Raw genomic sequence first — 26,271 nt, forward strand, 5'->3', positions numbered from 1 at the left:
TAAGGATGTGCTTTTGGGGGAAGACAATGGCTTTGGTCTTGTGAAGGATCCATGCTACTTGGCTGGCCCAGGATCCAGGTATGTATGTGTATTTATGATGCCTTCTGCCTTATGAATGCTGCAGGGGTTAAATATTTCTGTTCTCTCTACCAGAAATTAAGATGTAATATTATGATGTTTTATAGTATCGTGTGCTGCCATTTCAGTTTGACTCAGCCCTGGGGAACTTTATTTTTTTATTTATAGATGGCTTTTCCTAAGAATGATATTATTTAAAATAGGTTTTGGGAGTTCCCACTGTGGCACAGTGGGTTAAGGACCTGGTGTTGTTTCTGTGGCCCCATGGGTTACTGCTGAGGTACGGGTTTGATCCCTGGCCCAGTGTTGCTGCAGCTGTGGCTCACATGTGATCCCTGGCCTGGGAACTTCTATGGGCTGAGGGTGCGGCAGAAAAGGAAAATAGACAATTAAAATAAAGTAGGTTGGAGACGTGCACTATTGAGGCAGTGGTTGAATTCTAGTAAGTTGAGCATCCAAATGGTTGGCAGATGTGCTCTTCTCATATATATCCTCCGACTCACATGCAGGGCCTCTCTTCTGGCTCTGTGCCAAAGGATCAGGTCTTCAGAAAAAAGCACAAGGGGAAGTATGTGAGTTTCATGATTAGCTTCAAAGAGCAAAATAAACTCACAGGAAGCACCAGAATAAATAAAAAATAATAATTAATAATATGAATAATATGAATAAATGAAGCTCTAAAATCGTTATTTTAGGCACTTAGATATACAAAATAGCAAGGAAGCCCTTTTTAAAAGATTGCCATCAAAATCATTTCTCCTTGGTAGAAAGATATAATTATAGGACAATTTTTTAGAATTTGAATTGTTGAACTAGTCACTTGGAGCTAAACAAGCAGAAATTTCCAAAGAGAGTTTCCCCTGGACCACATGCCTGTGTATCATTTTATCGCAGCGTTACAGGGCTATCTATCTACTGTAATCTTTTATGTAATATAGTTAGACCCTCCCTACTAGCTCCATGTTTTTTCAAGGCATTTCCTCAATTTTCGTGGTGTTTCATTTAGTCGTTGTTCCTCTCTTTTTCTGTATTCACCTTCTCAATAGCTCAACCTAATACCGCCAGCACGATCAGGAAGTGGGTATTGAGTTACCTCCTTCACTGCCAAGAGCAGCCGTCTCTAGTTCCGTGCTCTTGCTCCTGTAGCTATGCCTAAAGTGAACAAAGTAGTCAAGGTGAGGCTGAGGACTTTAGTTAGTTTGGGTGCATTAAATAAAAGCTTGAGACAGAAGAAGACTAACAGTAAACCAGAGCTCTGCCGAAAGAGAATTGATCTGAAGTCTTCGGGTGAAACTAACGTCAACTACAAAAAAAATCAAATAGCTCGATTACAAAAAGGACTTGAATAGACATTTCTCCAAATGGCCAACAGGACCTGAAAAGACACTCCACATCAGCAGAGACATGCATATCAAAATCACACTCATTGGGATGACTGCTATCAAAAAAACCCTAAAAGAACAAGTGTTGGTGAGAATGTAGAGAAACTGGAACCCTTGTGCACTGCTGGTGGGATTCCAAAATGGTGAGGCTGCCATGGGAAACATTATGAAGGTTCCTCAAAAACTTAAAAATCTGCCGTATATCCCACTTCTGAGCATAAACCCAAAAGAATAGAAAGCAGTGTCTTGAAGAGATATTTTCACACCCATGTTTGCAGCAGCACTGTTCCCAGTAGCAAAGAAGTGAAAGCAACCTAGATGTCCACTGATGGATGGATAAACAGAAGGTGCTGTGTGCATGCAGTGGAATATTATTTAGCCTTCAAAAGGAAGGAGATGCTGTCACATGCTACAACATGGATGAAACTTGAGGACGTTATGCCAAGCAAAATAAGCTGGTCATGCATACTTTATAATTTCACTTGTATGAGGTATCTAAAGTGGTTGAATTTATAGAGAGTAGAATGGTGGTTACAAGGGCTGGAGAAGGAAGAAAAGAGAAGTTGTTGCTGTGGCCCTTAAAAGACAAGAGACAAAAAAAAAAAAAAGAAAAAGAATTTCAAATTAAAATGAATTTAAATTTAAAGTAGTAAATTTTATGTTTGTAAATTTTAGGTTTTTTAACATTTAAAAAATGCTATGAAGGGAAGAAATGAGACTAACCAAACTTCATTCTTGAATATTAGGATTCCTGGATACGTATCAGCAGATGTTTGACTGTTACACTCTATTCTTAAAGAGACTAAAACAGTCTGTCACTGGACCAGAGCATGGAAGCAGAGCTAGGTGACAGGATGTCAAACCCAGGGGACCTTTCAAAAGGTTAAAAAAAAAAAAATCCCTGAGTTCCCTTTGGCTCAGTGATTAACCAACCCGACTAGGATCCATGAGGATGTGGGTTCGATCCCTGGCCTTGCTCTGTGGGTTAAGGATCCGGCATTGCTGTGAGCTATGGTGTAGGTCGAAGACACACTTGGATCCTGCGTGGCTGTGGCTGCAGTGTAGGCCAGCAGCTGTATCTCCGATTCAACCCCTAGCCCGGGAGCATCCATGTGCCGCAGGTGCGCCCCCCAAAAAAAAATCCACTTTGTGGATGTGTAATTTATTTACAATAAAGTCTACCCATCTTAAAAAAAAAAGACTGAAAAAAAAAAGACTGAAACAAATTTTTGTTTTGTTTTTTTGTTTTGCTTTTTAGGGCTGCACCCAAGGCATATGGAGATTCCCAGGCCAGGGGTCCAATCAGAGCTACAGCTGATGGCCTAAACCACAGCCACAGCAGTGCCAGATCCTTAACCCACTAAGCGAGGCCAGGGATCGAACCACAACCTCATGGTTCCTAGTGGATTCATTTCCCCTGAGCCATGACAGGAACTCCAGAAACAGAAATCTTTTTGTCTCTATTCTTTATTCTTGGAAAACAATCAACAGGGAAAAATAATCTCAGCCAAACTAAACTCTGTTACATTCAAGAAAATGCAGTTTAAGTATGGTTCCTATAAACCTATAAATGAGGAATATTATATCAAGGTTATTTAGGCTAGATCTTTAAAAGATAACTACAATTTTACTGTGTGTTTTAGTGATGGCTCCCCTTTTTAAAAAGCAAAATGAAGATGCCTGAATTAGTCCTTAAAGCATCAGAGTCCAGTTTACCCCCCTGTCCTCTTAGAGGATGCTGAGTTTAAAAACAGTTCACCATGTACAGTCTAAACAGCAGTTGGGCAGAAGAGAAATCATTTGTTCAGCAGACATTTACTGAGACGGTACCTCTTGTCCCGATCTGGGGGTACCAAAATGAACAAGACACGGGAATAAAGAGCAGCCCGGGCAAATCTCCTGCCGCTGGGTTTCCATTTAGTTACCGCCAGGAAGGACAGAATAGCACCCTTGGATATTCGGTTCCTGGTAAAGAAACTGCCTCTAAATGAAAAGGATCTGCAATGGGAGGGGAAGGTTTGCATCCGAGTGGGAAATGCCTGGGCCCCTTGCTCAGTCGTCGGCATTTAGAGTAAAGAAAAAAGAATGGCACAAGAAGAGCTAATTTGTTGCTTCATGGCCTTTTTCCTCTGTTTGCTGTCTTACCCTCTCCTGGCATGTAGATGATTTTGTGGCAGGCCTGTGCTGGGGCTCCTTCTAGGGACTGAGTGGGTCTATCAAACAAAAAGTGCCATCTGCCCGCCAGATTCACTAGTCAGAGAGCTACAAATGGGGATTTGCATATTATGATGGTTTGCTGGAGACTTTTTTTTTTTTTTGTCTTTTTGCCTTTCCTTGAGCCGCTCCCGAGGCATATGGAGGTTCCCAGGCTAGTGGTCGAATCGGAGCTGTAGCCACTGGCCTACACCAGAGCCACATCAACTCAGGATCTGAGCCATGTCTTCAACCTACACCACAGCTCATGGCAACGCCGGATCCTTAACCCACTAAGCAAGGCCAGGGACCGAACCCACAACCTCATGGTTCCTAGTTGGATTCGTCAACCACCGCGCCACGACGGGAACTCCTGCTGGAGACTTTTTTTATCCTCACATTCACTCTTGCCTGGCAGGCAGGCAGTGCTGCAGACATGTGTCTTGCTTTGGCCTCCTTTTGAACACAATACCAAAAGTATCAGAAATTGTTGGGTTTTTCCTTGAAGCCTAGAGGACCACTTTTTAAATCACCATGCACCTGTTTGCCCATTATTGTTCATCTCTTTCTTCAGCGGTAACTGCTTATTAGCTCCTTAGGTGAGACTCCCTTTTCTTCCTACGTTCCATTTTAAGAAATGGAAACACTGGGAGAGGAAGAGAAAATTGTAAATAAAACCTTTGGTGGCAGCAGCCCACACACATGTTTTCTGAACAGACTGTCCCCCCCTCCCCCATGAGAGTGGCACCTAGAGAGAATGAGGAAACATTCTTTTTTTTTTTTTTTTTTTTTTTTTCCTTTTTCTAGGGCCGCTTCCCGCAGCATATGGAGGTTCCCAGGCTAGGGGTCAAATCTGAGCTGTAGCCGCTGGCCTATACTAGAGCCACAGCAACTCAGGATCCGAGCTGTGTCTGCAACCTACACCACAGCTCACGGCAATGCCGGATCCTTAACCCACTGAGCAAGGCCAGGGACGGAACCCGCAACCTCATGGTTCCTAGTCGGATTCTTTAACCACTGCGCCATGATGGGAACTCCGAGGCAGCATTCTTTTCCCGAGTCAGGAGCTGGTTCCCAAACTAGTCCTAAAAGAAGCTGAAGAAATGCCCTTGCTAGTTTTAGCCTTTTATATCCTGGAGCCTCTCCTTAAAAGCGGGAGGGGGGGTGGTGTTTGTCCACGCAGGTGGGCCCTGAGAGAGGGTTAATAATAGGAAATGCTTGTGACCCAGGCTTGCCCTGTGACATTTTGCTGTAGGAGTTTATGCCCACCTGGTATTTCATTTAAGCTTGTTCTTTGTATGAGCAGCCAGGGGGAAGACAGTGTGCAGCTTCTCCGGGGTCCCTCTCTCCCGCAAATGCTTTTCTGCTCTGAGTTACGCACCTTGGGCTCAGTGTTTGCGCTTTTCTGCAGAGCTAACCCTCCTGTCTGTATCTGCTGCAGGCCCTTCACTTGTTCCGAAAGAGGCCGTGAAGAGATGCTGTCGCTCCAACACCATCCCAACCCTCGTTGGGGGGGTTCGGGCTGCAAAGCAGGTGGTGGTGCCTCTGTCCCTGGCGGGGGTCCTGGACCCCTGGAGCCTCCGAGACAGCCCAGCAGAACGCCTTGCCCCCGGCCGCTGCCCACCGGAGCGCAAGGACCTCTCCCAGACGCCGGCGCGGTGCCCGTGACCCCGCTCGGCCCCGCCCCGCCTGCCCCTGGCCCCTCGAGCTACTGCTTTCAGCCCCCGACCCCAGCCGGGACCCCCAGAAGCCGCAGCCACAGCCCGGCCGGGCCTCCCAGCCCCGAGCGCGGGCTGGAGGAGGGGGCGAGGAGGCAGGCCTCGCAGGCCTGGCTGAAGCTGCCCCTCGCTGCCAGCTGGGAGGACAGCCTCCCCGAGGGCCCCCAGCGCTCCCCCAGGCCGCACGACCTGCCCGCTTCCAGCAGCACTTCAGACCCAGACACGCCACCCTGGGCCGCGGGCGCTCCGGGCAGGATCTCCCTGCGGATTTCCGAGTCGGCCCTGCTGGCCTCTCCGCCGCCTCGGGAGGACGACGACGACGATGTGTTTGTGAGGGAGCGGTGCCCCACATCCACAGCCAGCCCTGCCCACGAAGCGCTGCCCAGCAGGGAGGCCCCGGCCCGGATCCTGACCCCCAGCAGGGACCTGGCCCTGGACCTCTTCCCCCCGCCCCCTCCCCACGTGTGCCCGGCACCGCCACCGCCACCGCAGGACAGTGAGGGCTGCCAGGAGCCCCAGGCCAGGTGAGAGCAGGAAGAGACTCCCATCCCCCAGGCTTCCCCGCAGCGCCTCTGCCCACCACCTACCCAAGAGCCCGGTGGAGGGTTTTTATGCCAGCCCAGCTCCTGAAGCTGGCACCGCTGTTTCATTTGTTGACCTTGGCGGTTGTTATGCCAGTTGTCCTTGAGCACCAAGGAGTGAAACTAGGGGAAACAGAAGCCAGGACCCAAGAGGAGAAGTTCACTTTTGTGGACATGGCAGTTCAAAGGGTCCAAATAAACAGCATCTCTCTTCCCTGAGTTCTGAATCAGTCAAGAAATAAGGCAAAAGAAGAAGGCGTACAGAAAACAAAAATGCCACTTTTATTACTGAGGGAGCTGATAGTGAGAATATGGCTTCTGAGGATAAATGGGCCTTCTGATACCAAGCCCCAAATGAAACAGGGTTTTGTTTTTTGTTTTCTGTTTTTTCTTGGTCTTTTTGCCTTTTCTAGGGCCACTCCTATGGCATACAGAGGTTCCCAGGCTAGGGGTCTAAACGGAGCTGTAGCCACCGGCCTGCGCCAGAGCCACAGCAACTCGGGATCCAAGCCGCGTCTGCAACCTACACCACAGCTCACGGCAACGCCAGATCACCCACTGAGCAAAGCCAGGAATCGAACCCTCAACCTCATGGTTCCTAGTCGGATCCGTTAACCACTGCGCCACGATGGGAACTCCTAAACAGGGTTGTTTGGAGTTCCTGGTGTGGCTCAGTGGAAACGAATCTGACTAGCATCTGTAAGGACGCAGGTTCGATCCCTAGCCTCGCTCCGTGAGTTAAGGATCTGGCGTTGCCTTGAGCTGTGATGTAGGTTGCAGACGCAGCTCAGATCTGGCTCTGGCATAGGCCAGCAGTTACAGCTCCAATTAGATCCCTTGCCTGGAAACTTCCTTATGTCCCAGGTGGGGCCCTAAAAAAGACTAAATAAATAAATAAATAGAAATAAACAGTCATCTGTGCTAGATACACAAACATGCAAGAAGCAGCCTTATTCTCTAAAGGAGGAGGCTGGACTAGGAATGGACTGTGGTCAGCCTCTCTATCCAGAGTCACTCCCTGTCCACAGAAAGGAATAAAGAGTAAGGCTAAAGGCTAGTAGTGTTTAGGGAAGACCTCTTCTTGGAACCAGGAGGATGGGGAAGAAGCCTTCCCGACACATATTCCCTAGTACGGCACTAAAAATGCACTGCCTGATAGGACTTTGTGGGAACTTCCTTGATACACCACCACTACCCTTCACTTTCATAAAGCTCTGGAATCTGACAGCAGCACTCGCCAAAACTGAATTCCTACTAGATCCATCCCCCTTACAAAGTTACACAACCTCCCTATGACCAGCTGGTGGGCGTGGTTGAAGATCCCTTTGACCCCTGAAGTTTGTGGGGAATGACAGCCCAGAAACTCCTGATGTGTGGGCAGCTACAGCCCCAGTATGCAGGTGTTTCCCCGTCTTCCCTTCTGCTGACTCTCCTCTTGCCACCCCCTTTTTTAATATCCCTAGCAGCTCCAGCAAGCTTGCCAAGGTGACCGTTGCCGAGGAAAGGCCCATGCCTGCTCCAGCCCATTTGACTGATAGTCAGATACTGGCGTCCAGATCCCAACCTTCTATCAAGAGTTCAGAGGCTAACGAGACCAACCCGCCCACCCCCACGAGTGCCCTGGCCCAACCCCCGGGGTCTCTTTGCAAGCAGCCAAGCCCAGGGCAGTCACCTCCCATCCAGCCCCAAAGCCTCATGCACGACCCAGTCAGTGGGACTCAAGATTTAGAAAAGAATGTCAACTCTGGTCCTCAGAAGACCTCCGAAGACATCAGAACAGAGGCTCTGGCCAAGGAAATTGTCCACCAAGACAAATCTCTGGCAGACATTTTAGATCCAGACTCCAAAATGAAGACAACCATGGACCTGATGGAAGGTTTGTTCCCCCCAGATGTAGATTTGCTGAAGGAAAACAGCATGAAGAGGAAAGCCATGCAGAGAACTGTCAGCTTCCCAGGATGCATAGCCAAGAGGTAAGTCTCTGCTCATGTCCCTAAAGAGACTTAAAACTGAACTCCTTCCACGTGGGTGATGATAAGCCTAGAACCACTCAGCTGAGGTTTTCCTGCTTCCAAAGATCCTGACCCCAGAGTGACATTTCACCTCAGCCTTAGGGGAATGGCTCTGACCTACCTTGAGTTATTTGCCCAACACCAAAAATAACAATATAATAAGAACTGCTGTTAATTTCTACGTTCATGTTCTGTGTGTGTCAAGCATTGTGTTAATTCCTCTGTATAAACATTATCTCATTTAATCTTCACAAGAACCTTCTGAGATAGCTACCAGTTTTAACTCCATTTTACAAATGAAGCAACTGGCACACAGAGACATTAAGAACATGCCCAACCGAAATCATACCACATGTGAGTGACAGCATCTGGGTGCTCTCTGTGTTTAGCGCCCCTATCTCTGCTCAGGTGCAGTTGCCCTTTCTGCCCGGGCTGCTCTTACAGAGCGCTCCACAGGGGGGCAGTGCTGAGGCAGGAGAGGCAGATAGGGTGCTTGAGAGGCCCTTCCCCCAGCCTGGCCCAGGGGAAGATGGTTTTCTGAACAGGGTGAGAGCTTGGAGAAACAGATTGACCTACCCCGCCTTTGAAAAGGTAGGTTTGACATCTGCTCAAGTCCTGAAAATCAAAGGAGATCTGAATAGGACTGCACTGGTGGTTTTGTTCAGCCTTAGGCCTCCTGCTGGAAGCTCCTTGAGCAGCGGGTTCCCTGCCCCATGACATGTGTCCTGGAGCTCGTCCATGGCCAGTGAGAGGACTAGGAGCAGTCTGTTTTTCCTTTCTTTTTTCATTTTTTAAAGTTTTATTGAGATACAGTTGATTAACAGTTGATACAGCTGAGATCATTTCTGCTGGGACAACAAAGTGATTCAGTTATACATGTACACACATCCATTCTTTTTTAGATTCTTTTCCCATGGAGATTATCCCAGAATATTGGGTAGAGTTCCCTGTGCTGTGCAGCAGGTTTCCATTGGCCAGTCATTCCCTACATCTCAGTGCACATGTGCCAATCCCAAACCCCTAGTCCACCCCTCCCCCACTCTTTTTCCTTCTTTTGATTTCTCCTAGGTTATTGCAATATTTTCTTGCATGTTTGATGTCCTTAAGGGACCACTAGAGGAAACATTTTTTTTAATTTTCTTTTAAATTTTCAAAGAAAGCTATATGGATCAATAGACTGGAGCTCCAGTCGGTGGCTTCCAGATTAAATAAAATCAGAGCATTTCACCTACATTTGGGCTTGCATTTTAGAAATTTCCAACTGATCCTAACTAAACTGCTTCCAGGAACCCTATGTTTTGAGTAGCAGGGGAGGGGAGCAAGAAGAGAACTGTGTGGCACTTACAGTTTTTCCGATGTTATCAGAGGCCCTCCTGATACAGGGCCTCAGCAGTCACCTTGTCCAACCCCTCCTTTTTCAGATTTGGCAGAAAGAGAGTAATTTAGGAGAAGTGACTTATCCAGGGTCATGTGTTTAGCAAACATTTCCTGAGCACCTACAACGTGCAAAGCAGTTCGCTGGGCATCCACAAATGAGTTTTCCGTGGACATGCCAGGCAGTTACTATAAGTGGTTGTCCTTGACCATGCACCATAGGTACATCCTGTAGTACCTATACCGTACCTATTACAGTACCTGTTACTGTAAAGCAATGTAGAGGTACACCCTTAGAAAAGCATTTCCTGGAGTTCCCATCGTGGCTCAGTGGTTAACGAATCCGACTAGGAACCAACCATGAGGTTGCAGGTTCCATCCCTGGCCTTGCTCAGTGGGTTCAGGATCCGGCATTGCCGTGAGCTGTGGTGTAGGTCACAGACGCGGCTTGGATCCCGAGTTGCTGTGGCTCTGGCGTAGGCTGGTGGCTACAGCTCCGATTAGACCCCTAGCCTGGGAACCTCCATATGCCACAGGAGCAGCCCTCAAAAGGCAAAAAGACAGAAGAAAAAAAAAAAAGAAAGAAAGAAAAGAAAAGAAAAGTATTTCCTAGCATTAGCATTGAGAACTTCAAAGTTTAGAAGTGAAGTGGCCATGTAGCTTCTGTAGTACTGAGAGCTTCCTGAGAACTTTCAGAAGGATGACCTGTGCCACCTTCTGGTAAAAGGGAGTGTTGTCCTGTTGTGCCTGAGACTGGCAAGAGCCGCCGTGAGGTTTACTTAATCAGTGGCCAAGAAGCTCATTTGTAAGGTGATGAATCTATCTGGGGAGAAGACATGTATCAGACCTTCTCCCCATTTTTTCAATTAACTGGATTAAGGTAACTATATTGTTTTTGTTTTTTTGTCTTTTTGCCTTTTCTAGGGCCGCTTCCTGTGGTATATGGAGGTTCCTAGGCTAGGGGTCTAAATGGAGCTGTAGCCGCCGGCCTACGCCAGCCAAAGCCACAGCCACAGCAACTCAGGATCCGAGCCGCGTCTGCAACCTACACTACAGCTCACGGCAACGCCGGATCCTTAACCCACTGAACAAGGCCAGGGATTGAACCCGCAACCTCATGGTTTCTAGTCGGATTCATTAATCACTGCGCCACAACAGGAATTCCAACTATATTGTTTAGAGGAATAACCCCATTTAGCAGGAAACTAGTAAAAATGACTTTGGTGATTCTTTGTTCCGTAGTAAAATGACAGTCTAGATGTTAAATAATGGAAATTGACAGAACAATGGAAGTCAACTGTAATAAAAAAAAAAAATAAGAAAAAAAAAGTCACAAGATTACCTCTCCAAAAGAACCTATTATGCCCTGATGATATCGTCCAAAAAGCAGTCTGATTATAGCAACACAAAGAACACCAGTTATCAGATTCCCAATTTCTCCAGTCTTGAAGCCCTGCCCCTGTTGTGTCATCAGGGGGTAGATTTTACATCTTGCATTGGTTCACTGTTGGCCAGCAAGTCCAGATCTCGCAGGGTTACACAGAGCCTCCGGCTCAGAGAAGAAGGAAAATTGGTAAGTGTGCAAGCAGCAATTACAGTGGGCATCGGAGCAATTTTGGGTAACGTGGATGAGTAGGAAATAGTTGACCTAAAACCTGAGGTTTGTACAGCACCTTAAAAATACTTTCACATCAACTAAGTCATGGCTCCCTGTTGCCTTTCTGTGAAACAGGGAATATCATTCTGCTGTGTATCACAAAAGGACAAACACGAAGAGAGGTGAAGGGTCATCCAGCACATCCACAGTCCTGACTCCGCTAGCCTCCCCTTACTGCCCTGGTGGTTTTCCATCCAAAGTATGCTGGCTTCAAGAGCCCCAGACATAGTCATCAGTCACTAATAAATATTCATTTTCAGGAGTTCCTGTCGTGGCTCAGGGGAAATGAATCTGACTAGCATCTATAAGGACGCAGGTTCGATCCCTGGCTTCACTCAGTGAGTGAAGGATCCAGCCTGGCCGTGAGCTATGGTGTCGGTCCCAGACATGGCCCAGATCCCACATTGCTGTGGCTGCGGTGTAGGCCAGCAGCTGTAGCTCTGATTCAACCCCTAGCCTGGGAACCTCCATATGCCACAGGTGTGGCCCTAAAGAGACCAAAAAAAAAAAAAAAAAAAAAAAAATTCATTTTCCCTCGAACTTCTAGGAAGATATTGAATAGGATGTTTTTACACATTTCTGAATGGACAGACATGTGGTGAAATGAAGCCTCTTTTATGTGCTGTGTGTGGCTGTACTCTTTGTTCCTTCTGGCCCAGGAGTGAAGACAAGGACGCGGTGGGCGTGTTGGTCAGCTGTCCTGCCTACTACAGTGTATCTGCTCCCAAGGCTGAGCTTCTGAACAAAATCAAAGATATGCCAGAAGAGGTGAATGAGGAAGAGGAGCAGGCAGATGTCAACGAAAAGAAGGTAAAGAGAGAATGGGGTTCTGCTCCCCCTAGAAAGCCAGTCACGGTCCTGCAGGGTTCCCAGCCCCTTACAGCCGGAGGGGACCAACCCCGCTGACCAGGACATTCCCGATTTGCAAGGCACCAGGAGCAATTGCCTCACAGCTCTCCTGTGGTTTTTTGTTTTTTATGAATGACAAAAGTAAAGGTGAGGTGTTCCCTGCAGGCCTAGCAGCTAAGGATCTGGTGGTGTCACCGCAGCCGTCAAGTCACAACTCTGGCACGGGTTCGATCCCCGGCCTGGCAACTTCCACCTGCTGCAGAAGCAGCCAAAAAAAAAAAAAGTGACGGTTAGAGGCATGAAGGTATTTCCTATAAGTCACGTAGCTGGGACGAGAACCCAGGTCCCCTGTTCCTGGTGTCACACAGGGACCCCAACACTGTTCCGAGCGGTGACCAGCCAATGCCAGTGGTTTGTACAATTTTCATTTCCTGTTTCATTGTCAAGGAATACTAGAAGATCTAGAAACTTTAAGGAAGGAGACACTGATGTTAAAAGACACTTCTGAGGCAAGGAAGTGTGACACCAGGTTCCCCACCTCTCTTTGCCACACCCCAGTGAACAGCTTGAAAGCACAGTGTTGGAATTTAGTCGTTAGCATGTGCTGCTCCTACAGAACTTTGCATGTAGAGCATTTTAAGCACAATGGAGATGCTTCTAAGCCCGGCCTGTGCCTGCAGGGGAGAAAGTTTTTGCCCATCTGCTCCCCTTCCAGCCCCAGAAGCCAAGCTTACGGCTCTCACACAGCTCGGGCCTGCTGCTTTTTGAAAAGGACTTTTGGGGGAGTTCCCGTCGTGGTGCAGTGGTTAACGAATCTGACTAGGAACCATGAGGTTGTGGGTTTGATCCCTGGCCTTGCTCAGTGGGTTAAGGATCCGGCATTGCCGTGAGCTGTGGTGTAGGTCTCAGATGTGGCTCGGATCCCATGTTGCTAGGCTGGTGGCTACAGCTCTGATTGGACCCCTAGCCTGGAAACCTCCATATGCCGTGGGAGCAGCCCTAGAAAAGGCAAAAAGACAAAAAAGAAAAAAGAAAAGAAAAGGACTTTTGTTAGAGCGTGCCTTATGCTGAGCCTGGAACGTAAGTGCTTCTCAGTGGTATCAATTCCAGGAGAAACTTTCTTACGTGATCCTGTCTCATTTCCTCTCTAACAAGAGTCCTAAGCTCTCTTGTTTAAGTGTTTGAATGAGACCATGGTTGCGAGGAGCAGTGGGCCAGGAGGGTTTGGGGAGCTAAGCAGCACCTGTCAGTGGCACTCTTCTGTCTTCCACCAGCGCATGGCTGACGTGCTGTGTGGTGCAGCTGCTATAGTTACCTGGGTGCTCCCAGCTCTGGCTTTGCCCAGGTACAGTGGGATTGGGAAGAAAACCACCTTGCTGGAGGTGACTATATTATCTCCAAAACCCAGGAGCTATAAAAACACCACTCTAAGTACCAAGTTGCCATGATTTCTTTCACCGAACATTTCGTGGGGCTTTTGTTGCGCTGTTTTTGCACGTAGACATACCCTGTGCTACAGGAGTGGTGTGGCAGGTCACCCTGTCCCCATCTTTACTTTACTGCTTTTTCATCACCTTGCTCTCCCTCTCACTCTGAGGAGTGTGTGGCCAGAAGTGTTCTTAGGCTGAGAGCATGAAGGAATAGAGGATTGGTCCTCAAAGGAAATACCATTAGGTGCCATTTGTTGAGCATTTCTTTTTCTTTTCTTTTTTTTTGTCTTTTTTGTCTTTTTGCCTTTTCTAGGGCGGCTCCTGCGGCATATGGAAGTTCCCAGGCTAGGGTTCGAATCCTAGCTGTAGCCACCGGCCTAAGCCAAAGACACAGCAACTTGGGATCCGAGCCACATCTGAGACCTACACCACAGCTCACGGCAACGCCAGATCCCTAACCCACTGAGCGAGGCCAGGGATCAAACCCACAACCTCATGGTTCCTAGTCGGATTCGTTAACCACTGAGCCACGACGGGAACTCCCTGTTGAGCATTTCTTAGTTCCAGATGTGGTTCTTTTTATCTATTGCTTTATTCATTTACACAAAACTGCTCTGGTGCCTTGCTTGTCACATGTTACATGGAGTAATCAGCATGAATCAGGAGATGAGAGGGGCATTGGAGGTATGCAGGCGAAGGTATGAAAAAACCATGGGGAGTGCATGTGGGTTGAAGAAGGCTCATTCCAGGAGGCTTTGGTATTTGGGAATGTAAAATAAAAAGGCTGGTAATTCCATTAGAAATTACCAAATTTAGGGAATAACAAAGAAGAGCCATGAATGGCAGGAGATGCGGCCGGGACGATCCATGGGGGCAGAAGGTCCTGGAGGTCCCGAGGGGCTTTGTGTGCAATGCTAGCGTTTGGATTTGACGGTGTGGCAGTGGAGAACCCTGTGAGACTTTTTTGTTTTAATGAACTGCAAGTTCCTAAATGTGGAATAGAATGTGTGCGTCACTCCGAGTTACATATCCAATCTGGAAACAGAGAAAATATGTCAGTTTTTAGTTAATGTCGCTGAAGCATCTGTTAATATGTGCAGCATGGCGTTGTTTTCTTGATGTACAAGAAGCTTTTCTAAGGATGGTGTTACAACATGACGCTTGGTCTAGGTCATTCTGAGGCAAGAATGTAGTCTTCCACCAACTTCTGCAATGTAATCATTTGTTGCCTAATATATTAAAGTTATTAATAACCTAAGATGCATTTCTAGGCATGAAAATCACTAACAATGGAAACCAGAGTCCCGATTTGTTAACAATTTAAAACCTGAAACTAGGAGTTTCCGTCATGGCTCAGTGGTTAACGAATCTGACTAAGAACCATGAGGTTGCAGGTTCGATCCCTGGCCTCGCTCAGTAGGTTAAGGATCTGGTGTTGCCATGAGCTGTGGTGTAGGTCACAGACATGGCTCAGATCCCGAGTTGCTGTGGCTCTGGCGTAGGCCGGTGGCTACAGCTCCAATTCGACCCCTAGCCTGGGAACCTCCATATGCCGCAGAAAAGGCAAAAAAGGCAAAAAGACAAAAAACAAACAAACAAAAAAAAAACCTTGAAACTAGCATTTTAAAAATCAATTCTACTTTCATATGTATTCTATTTCTATATCCTAGATGATGAATTATAATATCCCAAGTAACTAGAAGTATTAGTGAAAATATAAAACCATCTGAACTTCTGACATATATAAAGTCTAAAGACAGTTGAATAATGAGAGCCTTCACTTCTTTGGCTAACCCCTGCCATATCTATTAGGCAAAAATCTGCTTAACTAGATCCCATGATTCCTTATTCTGAAGGCTTGGCTTGGAGACTTAGTGGAATATTTCAAAAGGCAGAAAGAATCTGCTGTTTCTCAGAACTGGCTTTGCCCAAGAGATCATCAGTGACCCGGATGGTTCCCAGCTGCCCGTTTCTGTTGCTCTTGCTTCATTCTTAAAGTTCCAAGTTTCCCTTTGGTCAGTCTTCCTTTCAGCCTGAAAAACATCCTTTAGCATTCTTTTTTTTTTTTTTTTTTTAGCATCTGTCTGCTGGTGACAAATTCTTGTAGTTTTCCTTAGTCTAGGAATGTCTGTATTCTGTCATTCCTACAGAATCTTCACTGGATATGGAATTCTGAATATGACTCTTCTTTTTCTTTCAACTTTAAAAAATGACCCATTTCTCGCTTCCATGGTCTCTGATGAGAAATGCACAGCTCTTTAAGTACTCGTTCCTTGGAGTTCCTGTTGTGGCGCAGCAGAAATGAATCTGACTAGGAACCATGAGGATGCAGGTTCAATCCCTGGCCTCACTCAGTGGGTTAAGGATCTGGCATTGCCATGAGCTGTGGTGTAGGTCGCAGAAAAGGCCCAGATCTGGTGTTGCTGTCGCTGTGGCTGTGGTCTAGGCCGGCAGCTGCAGTTCTGATTAGACCCCTGGCCTGGGAACGTCCATGTGCTGAAGGTGTAGCCCTAAAAAAAAATAAAATTAAGCAAAAAAATAAAAATAAATAAATACTTGTTCCTCCTATAGGCAATGTCTTGTCTTGCTGCTTTCAAATTTTTTTATCTTTGATTTTCAGCAGTTTGGTTATGATATATATGGGCCTGATTTTTTTAGGTTTATCCTGCTGGAGTTCGCTGAGCTTCTTGATTTTGTAAATTTTTGTCTTTCACCAAATTGAAGAAGTGTTTAGCCATTATGTCTTCAAATCCTTTCTTATGCACTAATCTCTTTCTCTTACCTTTCTCTCCAGTGACACAGATGTTAGGCCTTTTGTTACTCCCCTGCAAGTCTCTGAAACTTTGTTCAGTTTTTAAAGTTTTTTGTCAGTTTATTCTGTTGGATCATTTCTATTAATCTATCTTCAGTTTTAGTGACTTTGCTGCCTCCATTCTGCCAGTGATTTTTTTTTTTTTTTTTTAGTATCAAATATATTTTTCACTTCTAGAATTTCCACTCAGTTTTTTGTGGTGTCCATTCATTTCCAGAGTCTTTACTTTTACTGTGGAGCATGGTTATAAAAGCTGTTTTGTTTTGTTTTTTTCATTTGGTCAATACATGATTTTTTTTTAATTTACTCAATGAATTTTATTACGTTTATAGTTGTACAACACTCTCCATAACCCAATTTTATAGCATTTCCATCCCAAACCCCCAGCACATCCCTCCACCCCCCCAACCCTTCTCATTTGGAAACCATAAATTTTTCAAAGTCTGTGAGTCAGTATCTCTTCTGCAGAGAAGTTCATTGGGTCCTTTTTTTAGATTCCACATGTAAGTGAGAGCATATGATGTTGGTGTCTCACTGTTTGACTAACTTAGCATGTAATTTCTGGGTCCATCCATGTTGCTAAAAATGCCATTATTTCATTCCTTTTAATGGCTGAGCAATATTCCACTGTGTATATGTACCACATCTTCTTTGTCTACTCCTCTGTTGATGGACATTTAGGTTGTTTCCATGTCTTTGTTATTGAAAAGAGTGCTGCAATGAACATCGGAGTACATGTGTCTTTGCGAGTCATGGTTTTCTCTGGATAGATGCCCAGGAGTGGGATTGCTGGATCAAATGGTAGTTCTATGTTTAGTTTTCTGAGGCATCTCCATACTGTTTTCCACAGTGGTTGCACCAATTTACATTGCCACCAACAGTGTACTAGGGTTCCTTTTTCTCCATACCCTCTCCAGCATTTATTGTTTGTAGACTTTTTGATGAGGGCCATTCTGGCCGGTGTAAGGTGGCATCTCATAGTGGTTTTGATTTGCATTTATCTAGCAATGAGTGATGGTGAACATCTTTTCATGTGTTTTGTGGCCATCTGTATGTCTTCTTTGGAGAATTGTCTGTTTAGATCTTCTGCCCATTTTTTGATGGGGTTGTTTGTTTTTTTTGGTATTGAGCTACAGAAGGTGTTTAAATTTTGGAGATTAATCCCTTGTCAGTTGATTCATTTGCAAATATTTTCTCCCATTCATGTGGGTTGTCTTTTCATTTTGTTTAGGGTTTCCTTTGCTGTGCAGAAACTTAAGTTTAATTAAGTTCAATTTGTTTATTTTTGTTTTGTCATTACTCTAGGAGACGGATCTGACAAAAGCTCTTTTAAAGGCTTTGATGGTCCCAACGTTGGGGTTATCTCAGGCTGAGATAGCTCTGAGTTGCTTGTGTTTTACTGGTTCTCTTCATGTCAGGTAACATTGTAATCTGAACATTTCGAGTATTATGAGACTCTGGGTTCTGTTAAAATCTTCTGAAGAATGTAGACTTATTGTTTGGCTTTAGCAGGCAGTCAACCTAGTTAGGTTTAGGCTACAAGTTCTGTCCCACCTGTGGGTGTTGGTACCAGGGTCAATTTGGTTTTCAGAGCCTTTGCTGCATTCTACATTGCATGTGTCTGTCTCACACAGGCACCTTACGGGGGTGAGTCTGGGACAGGGTTGAGTTCAGTTCTCAAAGCCTTTGCGGTTCTGCCTGAGGTCGGTCCCCCACATGTACAGTTTGAGGGTGAGCCAGGACCTAAGGCAGTGCGCGCATAGAGTTAGGGGGGCTTCTTTTCCTGCTCTCTCCTGTCCAGTATCCCCCCACCCTTTTCCTGGGCTTCTGGACAAAGTTCTCTCGGTGTCACTGCAGCCTGCACAGCTGTGCTGTCCTGTATGGCTGAGATGCTCTCATAAAAGAATGGTCAGCAGTCCCCTCGCTGTCAGCAGACCCCTGAGGTCCTTTTCCTCAGTTCCTCTGAACAGGAAGAGGGGTTTTCTCTTTAAATGCCTGTGTCACCACTGTGCTGGGCAGCTCTGCAAGGAGAGTTGCCTTGGGGGCAGGTGTGGGAGAGATGGAGGGAGAAAGAGAAGGAAGGGGCAGAAGTGGGACCGCCCTGCCCTGCCCGCTTTATGGCTCAGCGTTTAGTCCTGGCTCCTGACAGTGTTTCTGCTGCCACGTGCCCCGCGTGGTTCAGCCCTGGCTATTTCCCGGCCAGACAGAGCTGGAGCATAAAAGGGGGAGGAAATAGAAAGCTCACCCTGTTTGGGTCACACTGCCAGCTCGGCCCCATCCCCGATGCATGCAACTGGTAACTTCACAGAGCCCTCTGCGGCCAGGATGCTCACTGCAGTGAGTGGGGGCGGCCGCGGTGGGCTCCTGCCTCTGGCCATCAGTCCTCCTCCCTGCGTTTATCCGCAGGGCAAGTGACCTGCCTTTCAGAAGGTGTCTGTGTGTGCAGTCAGACAGGGAAGAGGGAGTGCTGGAGGGGGTTGCAGCCGCCCCGGCAAGTCTGCAGGAGCAGCCAGGAACAGATGGGTTTACATGTTTTAAAAAGGGATGTAAAATAGAACCTAAGAGCAGATTAGACATGGAGCAGACGAGAGAGGTGAGCCAGAGCTGAAGGGGACTGTCCTGTAGGAACAGGGAAAATGAGAGGTCATCCGGGGAGGGAGGAGGAGGATGGTGGCTGAATGCAAAGAGAAGGAAAGAGTCCTCATCCCTGTTACCCAGACACCAGGCTAAGCAAACCTGACAACCTCCTGCTCAGGAGCCTTCCCGCGAGGAAGTGGTAAAGAGCCTGTCTGGACAGGGAATGTGCTGGAGGCCATCAGACGTGGCCGTCGGGTCCCCATGACCTGCTTGGATGAGGTTGCACAGCATGGGACGTGGTGGCTCAGGGCAGAAGACAGTCTCATGCTGCAGCCTGGATCCTCCTATTGAGGGCCTTCCCTAGTCCTGGTTTCACCCCAGGAGCCTGAATTTCGCTCCTCCCCAAACCCTGGCCACGCGGCTAGGAGCCCCAAGTTCCTCATGTAGGTGAAGACAGGCCAGCACTAGAGGCCAGCTGTGTGTATGTAGTGATGTTAGTGGCATCCCTGTCAGAGCAGAAGGGGAAGCCGTGTTGTTGGGGGTAGGGGGGCATGCTCCCCCGCTGGCCTCTACCCAAGCGACTGGTGTGCGTGCTTCAGGTTGTTGCCTCATCTTAATGACAGCACAAAACAGTGACGGCTTGCATGTGTCTCATACTTTTATATTTTCCCAAGACCCCACACCTGCTTTATTTTATCTGAACCCCACAACATTCCTCTGAGCTCTTTTAACATAGCAATGAAAAGCCTGAACCCTGCAGCCAAAGGACCTGGATTTCAGCTTGGGGCTGCCACCTTCTAGCGGCCTGAGCTTGGGCAAGGGAAATAACCTCTATCCGCCTCACTTTCCTCATCAGTAAAAGGGGGGTGATAACAGCACCCATCTCATCGGGTGGTTGCGAGTAGTAATTGAATGGGAAAACACTTAAGAAATGCCTGGCCCCGGGGAAAGAGCTCAGACACCCAACGTTACTCTTCGTTTTAGGCAGGCATTAGAGTGCTCTTGGTGTGCGTGGGGACAGCACACCGAAGGTCAAGTGACTGGCCTGATGGTGAGCTTTCAGTGAAAGCTGGGTCTCCTGACTTCTGGACCAGGGTTCGAGCTGGTGCTAGAGCAGCGAGGAGGTGGGCAGGGCCCAGCAAGATTTCTGCCTACAGGTGGTAAGGTGGGTGGGTGGGAGGGTCTGTTAAACTATGTTTACCAAAAGAGCCCTTAGAAATAGAGCTCTTAGAAACAGTTTATGCCAGAAGAGAAATGGAAAAATGTCAATGATTTTGCAAATTCATTAGCTCCTGAGAGACTGGTGAATTGTTTTTTTAAAAAAAGAATCAAAACACTTCTCTCTCCCCCACTGAATGCTATGGGTATGGGTTGGCAATTTTTTAAGAGATCTGCCAAGCGGAGAAATGGCTATCTAGTACTGCCAACTTTCCCTTGTTTCCTTCAGTTACTCAAATCCCTTTTAACCATATTTTAAAAAGTAGGAGTTCCTGTTGTGCCGCAGTAGGTTAGGGAGCTGGTGTTGCCTGCGTGGGTTCAATCCCCAACCCTGCACAGTGGGTTAAGGATCCAGCATTGTTGCAGCTGCAGCTCAGGTTCTGTCCCTGGCCTGGGAACTTCCACATGCCGTGAATGCAACTAAAAAGGAAGTGAGTAAAATAAAATTCAAATCTCTAATACTTCCAAGGGTTGGTGAAATTAAAATTTTAAATACCATCCAAATGTGCAGCCTCTGGGCCAGGAGTGACTGATGGATTGCTCAGTAACACTGGTGTCAGCAGGTGTGGGCGGGCTGTGAGGTGTCACATTACAGCCCAGCCAGCAGCCTTCAGAAATCAGAACTCCACGTCATGCGTATTGGGTCTTCCCACATCAGCCTCCATGTATCACTCCTATTCATCTCTGTTCTTCCTTGTCCCATGAAGCCCGGAGGACACGTCAGCTCCCGTACACATAAGCTTGCAGTTCTGCCAGCATTGATGGCTTTGAAAACCAAACAGGGTCTGCAGGGGAAAGACAGAGAGGGGGCTGGACTCTGAGCCTCGTGGCTGCGGAGCGCTGTCAGCTTCTTTGTCCTTACCAATTGAACCATGCTCACTTGGTGGCTGCCCCTACAGCGCTGCTGACCTGTCCCCTTCAATTAAAGCCATAATGTGGACAGGTCAAGGATGTGGTGGGCCCTACTTAGATAGAAGGAGCCTGCAAAACGAGTGAGCCACATTCAGCAGGAACTCGGGGGAAGGGTTCTCCTGTCTTCCCCACTCGTCCCCACGTGGGGAAGAGAGCCTTCGCTTTACTGGTTCCTGCTCATTTGTGAACTAAAAATCATCATACCTGTCCCTTAAGATGCCAGCTGCTGAAAGCCTTGAGCATTGTAAAAGTCATCTCGATTTCATCGTTGATAAAAGTCCTTTGGGTCCCTTCCAGAAATGACATAAATGACAACATTGGTTTCACAGGAAGTCATATTCATAGGAATAACGGAAAACATGAGGCTCTTCCCTTTTCTTTCCACACTGGTTTTTTAAAAGCCTTTTCCAGAAAATATCCTTTTCAAGATGTGAGGTTGAAATGGCTCCCAAAACATTTGAATAAGCAGGTGGCCTTTCCCTGAGGTTGAAGTGATAAGAATGATGATGCTCAGTTAATGTTGGTGCTCTCCGGATTCGGTAAACCTGGTTTTCTATCAGTAAGTACCGTCTGGTTAACATCGAGAGTGGCAAGCCTGGGAAATGCAAGCTCCACCTCCTGGGCCAACGTCTCATAGATGTCAGTCTTTCTCACTATCCGCCTGAAAGACGGGAATGGTGCCATTTGACTTGTCGTAACCCTGTCCAGCAGGGATGTTGGGAGATGTGACAGCAGCAGCGTTTATGGTCCCTCCTGCTCTCCATTCCAGTAACCTTGCCACTCCCTTCGTAGGAGCAGAGAGCACGGTGCAAGAGCGACAGCCCCGCTGGCCATTTTGCTGGAGGTCTCCCACAGGTTATCTTGCAAATACCATAGTTGCCAGCCAGCACGGTTTTTCAGAAAAAGAAGAGTTTTCCAGGGGAATATAAGGAAAATTAAACAACATTAAGCAATATTCTCTCCCACCTGCATGTTTCTGGCTCAGACTCTTCCTTAGGGGAGTGATACACACTGTACATTTTTCTTCCCACTATAAAAGCATCATTTGTATCTACTTTGTCTTAACTAAACTGCCTGTTGAAAGCCATGTCGAGGAGTTCCCATCATGGCTCAGCGATAATGAACCTGACTAGGATCCATGAGGACACAAAGGGTTAGTCCCTGGCCTTGCTTACTTGGTTAAGGATCCGGCATTACCATGAGCTATGGTGTAGGCTGGCAGCTGCAGCTCTGATGCAACCCCTAGCCTGGGAACCTCCATAAGCCATGGGTATGGCCCTAAAAAGACCAAAAAAAAAAAAAAAAAAAACAGAAAAACAAGAAAAGAAAGCCATGGCGAGTCGCTGCCACAGGTGAGACAGCTTCAGTCTCTGGGATTGGGTGGGTTGAGAAGCCAGAGCCAAAACTGGGACATGTTGAGGACATTATGAACCTCAATTAGACTGAAGTACCTCTGGGGTCCAGCTCCCAGACAGGCAGATTGGGAAGAAATTGATGTTCTCCTATATCATTGTGATTCTTGTATTCTCTGGTGCTCATGCTGAAGAAATGGTACACAGAGTCCTCAGTACCCTTCAATTCTGTTAGTCAAAAATATTTTTTTTCTCTTCCTTTAAAATGAAGACTTACACTAACACAGAAACTGTGACCCTTTTTTACAAAGTTTCCAACAGACAGCTCAGTTTTATGTATATATATACACATATATATAAATGTTGAGCTGGAACCTTTTTAGTGCTAAAGAAATAGGTTATTAACCAAAGGGGGGAAAATGTTCTTTTTCCATCTTGCCACCTCGGGCAAAGAGAAAAATGAAAGACTAATTTAAAAAGCCATGGAGGATTTCCCGTTGTGGCACAGCGGAAATGAATCCGACTAGGAACCATGAGGTTTCGGGTTCGATCCCTGGCCTTGCTCAGTGGGTTAAGGATCCAGCGTTGCTGTGAGCTGTGGTGTAGGTCGAAGACACGACTCGGATCTGGTGTTGCTGTGGCTGTGGTGTAGGCTGGCAGCAACAGCTCTGATTAAACCCCTAGCCTGGGAGCCTCTATATGCCGCAGGTGCAGCCCTAAAAACACACAAAAAAAGACTAAAAAATAGAAAGCCTGGAGTCATTTTCTTTTGCAGCAAAGTAGCAGTAGACAGTTCCTATAAACGAAGTCCAACGTGAAACCACTAAGACCTTCACTTCATTCTTCAGTTAAATGTATTGGATATTTGTGCATTTGTTGTCTATATAGAAATTTGTAAGTAAGATGGCAGATCACACAGCTCTGGTAACTGGAGGCAGTGGGAGCCGTGGCCAGAACAAGGGACTGGATTCTGGTGACAGTGTCGGTGTGACTATGTACAGTGATGGTCCAAGGGTGGCCCTGGAGTCAAGCCGACCCGTGTTCAGCCCCACCCAGTGGTCATGTGTCATCCTCACCTTGTGCTCTCTGGGGACAGAGGAGTATCTACTACAAAACTGTGGGGGAGGCTGAGGGAGATGGTCCCTAGACTTTCCTCGCACAGTGTCTGGCTCACAGTAATGGCTGTACAGATGGTATCAGTGATTAATAGTCAACTCAGCTCTGTGATCGTGGGCAGGTCCCTGACTCTTGGCTTCTCTGTTCGTAAAACAAGAATAGTTACCCTGCCTACCTGTGGTATTGTTGTGAGCATCACATGAGAACATGGCTCAGAAAGACTTGTCAAAGTGAGTAGTTAGCAAACCAGTTGGGAAGGCAGGGCTACGCCCAGCACGACACACTTGGAAAACATTCCCAGGCCATGTGTACTGAGTGTTGGCCTGTGAAGACTGGGCAGGTTCAGAGAAAGGCATTTGTAGACATTTCAGGGAAAGGAAACGCTGGGGGAGGGGGTGGGAGGGGGCAGTCCCTACAGAGCAGGGGGCCCTTTACCAGAGCCTCCAAGCAAAGGCAGGAAGGCGCGGCTGGGAGGAGAGATGCTGCTTCCTTCCACTGATCGCGCTCTGTCGCTCCTCTCTCGTCACAGGCGGAGCTGATCGGAAGCCTCACCCACAAGCTGGAGACCCTGCAGGAGGCGAAGGGCAGCCTGCTGATGGACATCAAGCTCAATAACGCCCTGGGGGAAGAGGTGGAGGCCTGGATCAGTGAGCTCTGCAAGCCCAACGAGATTGACAAGTACAAGATGTTCATCGGGGACCTGGACAAGGTGGTGAACCTGCTGCTGTCCCTCTCGGGGCGCCTGGCCCGCGTGGAGAACGTCCTCAGCGGCCTTGGCCAAGACGCCAGTGACGAGGAAAGGGTAGGTGGCCTCGTGGTTCCATTCAACAGCTCGTCCCTCTGCGCCCATGCGCACAGAGAAGTCTGATTCGACAGGAGCCCTTCCCGAGAAGATGACCATCTCTGGGCAGGGACAGTCCAGTGGGCAGATGAGCAGGGAACAGGGGTGATGGCATCTTCCATGCCAAGATGCCATGCTGGTACTTCTGCCTGGGCAGTGCTTAGGGAAGTAAAAACGTGGTGCCAGAGTCTCTTTCCTTCCGTCCTACCCAGAAAAAGAAAAGGTGGGAGTTCCCCAGTGGTCTAGTGGTTTGGATTCCACACTTTTCACCACTGCAGCCTGGGTTCAGTCCTTGGTCTGGGAAGTGAGATCCCACATTAAGTTGCTGCATGCTGCAGCCAAAAAAAAAAAGGAAAGGTAAAAAGCATGATGAGGGTTGACATTAAAAGAGAGAGGGGCGGGACTTCCTGTTGTGGCTCAGCAGGTTAAGAACTCTTCTAGTATTCATGAAGATGCAGGTTTGATCCCTGGCCTCACTCAGTGGGTTAAGGATCCAGTGTTGCCGTGAGCTGTGGCGTAGGTTGCGGACACAGCTCAGATCCCGTGTTGCTGTGTCTGTAGCATAGGCAGGGCAGCTATATCTCCCATTGGACCCCTAGCCTGGGAACTTCTGTATGCTATGGGTGTGGCCCTAAGAAAAAAAAGAAACTAAAAGTATACATGAGAATGAGGAAAGGAGAATAAATGGTCAATGCCAAACTGAGGATCAGAGTTACCAATGGGAGGGGCAGGGGATGGGGAAGGGAATTAGGGGAAGTATATCAACTGAATATACAAGGCTTCAACTGAATCTCTTACTTTTGTTTGTTTGTTTGTTTTGGTGTTTTTGTCTTTTTGCCACTTCTTGGGCCACTCCCGCGGCATATGGAGGTTCCCAGGATAGGGGTCCAATCAGAGCTGTAGCCGCCAGCCTACGCCAGAGCCACAGCAATGGGGGATCTGAGCCGCATCTGCGACCTACACCACAGCTCACGGCAACACCAGATCCCCAACCCACTGAGCAAGGCCAGGGATTGAACCCACAACCTCATGGTTCTTAGTTGGATTTGCTAACCACTGAGCCATGATGGGAACTCCTCTCTTGTTTTTAATCTGAAATATGAAAAATGTTCATGCTAAGATTTAGCACTGTTAGTGATGGGTATACAGATATTCTACTGCTCTCAATGCAATGCTGATGCTTAAAATAGTTCATCATTTTTTTAAAGATGACGAGGAGGTTCTTACTTTTTAACGTATTTCTCTACAGTATTTTAAAAGATGTCTTCATGCAAATTCAGCCCCTAAAGGGTTCTTTTTAAGATGAGTTTTTCTGCTTAAGGGAAGGAAGTCTATGAAAATGGAGCTATGTGTAAGATAAACCTTTAACTTTGTACTCTTCCTCTAGGAAAATGGAAGATCTAACAGGCTAGTTTAAGGGGAGTTAGAGCAAAGACACATGAGCCTTTTATAACCCCACATAAGCTAATTTATAGTGAGGTATATATTTAAATAATCTGATTTCTTGATTAATTTCCACTTTAAAGATTCTCACTTTGGGGAGTTCCCATCGTGGCGCAGTGGTTAACGAATCCGACTAGGAACCATGAGGTTGCAGGTTCGGTCCCTGCCCTTGCTCAGTGGGTTAACGATCCGGCGTTGCCGTGAGCTGTGGTGTAGGTTGCAGACGTGGCTCAGATCCCGTGTTGCTGTGGCTCTGGCGTAGGCCGGTGGCTACAGCTCCGATTCGACCCCTAGCCTGGGACCCTCCATATGCCGCAGGAGCGGCCCGAAGAAATAGCAAAAAGACAAAAAAAAAAAAAAAAAAAAAAAAAAAAAGATTCTCACTTTGGCCTGAAGAATCTGGTTAAATATAAAATTGTTTAAAATTTTAAAATGAAAAAAAAATTTGTAATGATGCTAATAATATATAACTATACACACACATACATATAGATAGATCGATCAGCATATTGGGTCAAAAGCCACATTAAAGGTTTTCATCTAGTAAATTGGCCCTAAAGATAATATGCTCCCTTACCATTAGGTCTGTATAAGAAACTCTCAGAATATGAAATTGCCATCATTGTTAAAATGAATTTCTCTCATGTTGGATTTAGAGGCTTGAAAATGAAAACATTTTTTTTTCAGAGATGTTCCCATTGTTGATTACGGATTAGGGCACTTGTT

General features: G+C 47.0%; 1 protein-coding gene and 1 long non-coding RNA gene across 10 annotated transcripts in view; one reads left to right on the forward strand and one right to left on the reverse strand.

Annotated features, from left to right (window-relative positions):
- The window catches only part of SHROOM3 (shroom family member 3), a 349,594-nt gene that overhangs the window by 320,855 nt on the left and 2,468 nt on the right, over nucleotides 1-26,271 (forward strand). For 6 of the 9 annotated variants that reach the window (XM_084972580.1, XM_003482418.5, XM_084972584.1 and 3 more), the window contains 5 exons: nucleotides 5-78; nucleotides 5,095-5,895; nucleotides 7,416-7,925; nucleotides 11,655-11,805; nucleotides 23,791-24,063. In XM_084972580.1, the coding sequence (XP_084828706.1) occupies nucleotides 5-78; nucleotides 5,095-5,895; nucleotides 7,416-7,925; nucleotides 11,655-11,805; nucleotides 23,791-24,063 (1,809 nt within the window). The remainder of the gene's footprint in view (nucleotides 1-4; nucleotides 79-5,094; nucleotides 5,896-7,415; nucleotides 7,926-11,654; nucleotides 11,806-23,790; nucleotides 24,064-26,271) is intronic. The other 3 variants (XM_084972581.1, XM_084972587.1, XM_084972588.1) reach the window with 1 other exon arrangement.
- LOC146400881 (uncharacterized) lies at nucleotides 19,304-22,873 on the reverse strand. The gene is made up of 2 exons (XR_014812767.1): nucleotides 20,998-22,873; nucleotides 19,304-20,666 (listed from the first exon to the last, which is right to left on the reverse strand). It is a non-coding gene; the product is annotated as an uncharacterized LOC146400881 (long non-coding RNA).

The sequence above is a fragment of the Sus scrofa genome, chromosome 8 (assembly GCF_054392235.1).
Source record: "Sus scrofa isolate SSC_HxYL_T2T_F1_AM1 chromosome 8, Sscrofa_HxYL_maternal_Yorkshire_Landrace_v2.0, whole genome shotgun sequence".
NCBI lineage: Eukaryota > Metazoa > Chordata > Mammalia > Artiodactyla > Suidae > Sus > Sus scrofa.